A 1,244-nucleotide genomic window follows, 5' to 3' on the forward strand; every position below is an offset into this window, starting at 1 on the left:
ACCAGTAAAGGATTAACCAGAGCACTGTGCTGTTGAGCAAGCTTTATGAACCATGTGAATCAGTTTTAATCTTAATTACATTACATTACCGTCCATGAGACATATTTACCCTCCTGTGTGCGCAGTGTTCATATGCCAGCATGCATTCCATTTATCCCCCATATATGGATTTATAAGGAATCCGTTTGGACATGCTTGTACATGGTAGATCTCAGAGTGCTACCACAACCTTAGTTTAGGTTTTATGCTTATCATATAATCAACTCTCTTCACATTCGCCTCAAACCTTTAAAAACACAACCAACATAATTCTTTGCAGACTTCAAAGGTGACATTTTCTGAAAATGTCAGCGCAGTTGTCTTTTTTAACAAGATACGACTTGTAAATAAGCAACTGAAATATTACCCGCTCTCCAAGTCCAGGCCACATGGGAGTGGAAGAACCGGCTGGGTGAGTTTTCCTGAAAGAATCCTGTGGTGAGATTGGAATGTGTGAGCTGCAGCGCTGGGCCCTGTTGGGGCAGGATCACAGCGCTCATGACCTCACCTGCTTCTCACATTTCTCAGGTAACAGAAAAGCCGCTGCATGTTATCTGCTAATCCCCATCACTGAGCTCTCCTACTGGGAGAGAGGGACCTACCCTTCATACTTTCACAAACTGCCCCTTCACCACCTGCCCCTCACCCCTTCACCATCTGCCCCTCACCCCTTCACCATCTGCCCCTCACCCCTTCACCACCTGCCTCTCACCCCCTCACCACCTGCCCCTCACCCCTTCACCACCTGCCCCTCACCCCTTCACCACCTGCCCCTCACCCCTTCACCATCTGCCCCTCACCCCTTCACCACCTGCCCCTCACCCCTTCACCATCTGCCCCTCACCCCTTCACCACCTGCCCCTCACCCCTTCACCATCTGCCCCTCACCCCTTCACCATCTGCCCCTCACCCCTTCACCACCTGCCCCTCACCCCTTCACCATCTGCCCCTCACCCCTTCACCACCTGCCCCTCACCCCTTCACCATCTGTCCCTCACCCCTTCACCATCTGCCCCTCACGCCTTCACCACCTGCCCTCACCCCTTCACCATCTGCCCCTCACCCCTTCACCATCTGCCCCTCACCCCTTCGCCATCTGCCCCTCACCCCTTCACCATCTGCCCCTCACCCCTTCGCCATCTGCCCCTCACCCCTTCACCATCTGCCCCTCACCCCTTCAGCAGATTGAAATAATTAGAATTTGA

General features: G+C 52.9%; 1 protein-coding gene across 1 annotated transcript; it reads left to right on the forward strand.

Annotated features, from left to right (window-relative positions):
* The first annotated feature begins 488 nt into the window (after positions 1–488).
* Positions 489–1,244, forward strand: LOC133138571 (uncharacterized). The gene has a single exon (XM_061257444.1). It carries the CDS (start codon positions 489–491, stop codon positions 1,242–1,244), a length of 756 nt encoding a protein of 251 aa, XP_061113428.1.

Source organism: Conger conger, chromosome 10 (assembly GCF_963514075.1).
Source record: "Conger conger chromosome 10, fConCon1.1, whole genome shotgun sequence".
Classification (NCBI taxonomy): Eukaryota; Metazoa; Chordata; class Actinopteri; order Anguilliformes; family Congridae; genus Conger; species Conger conger.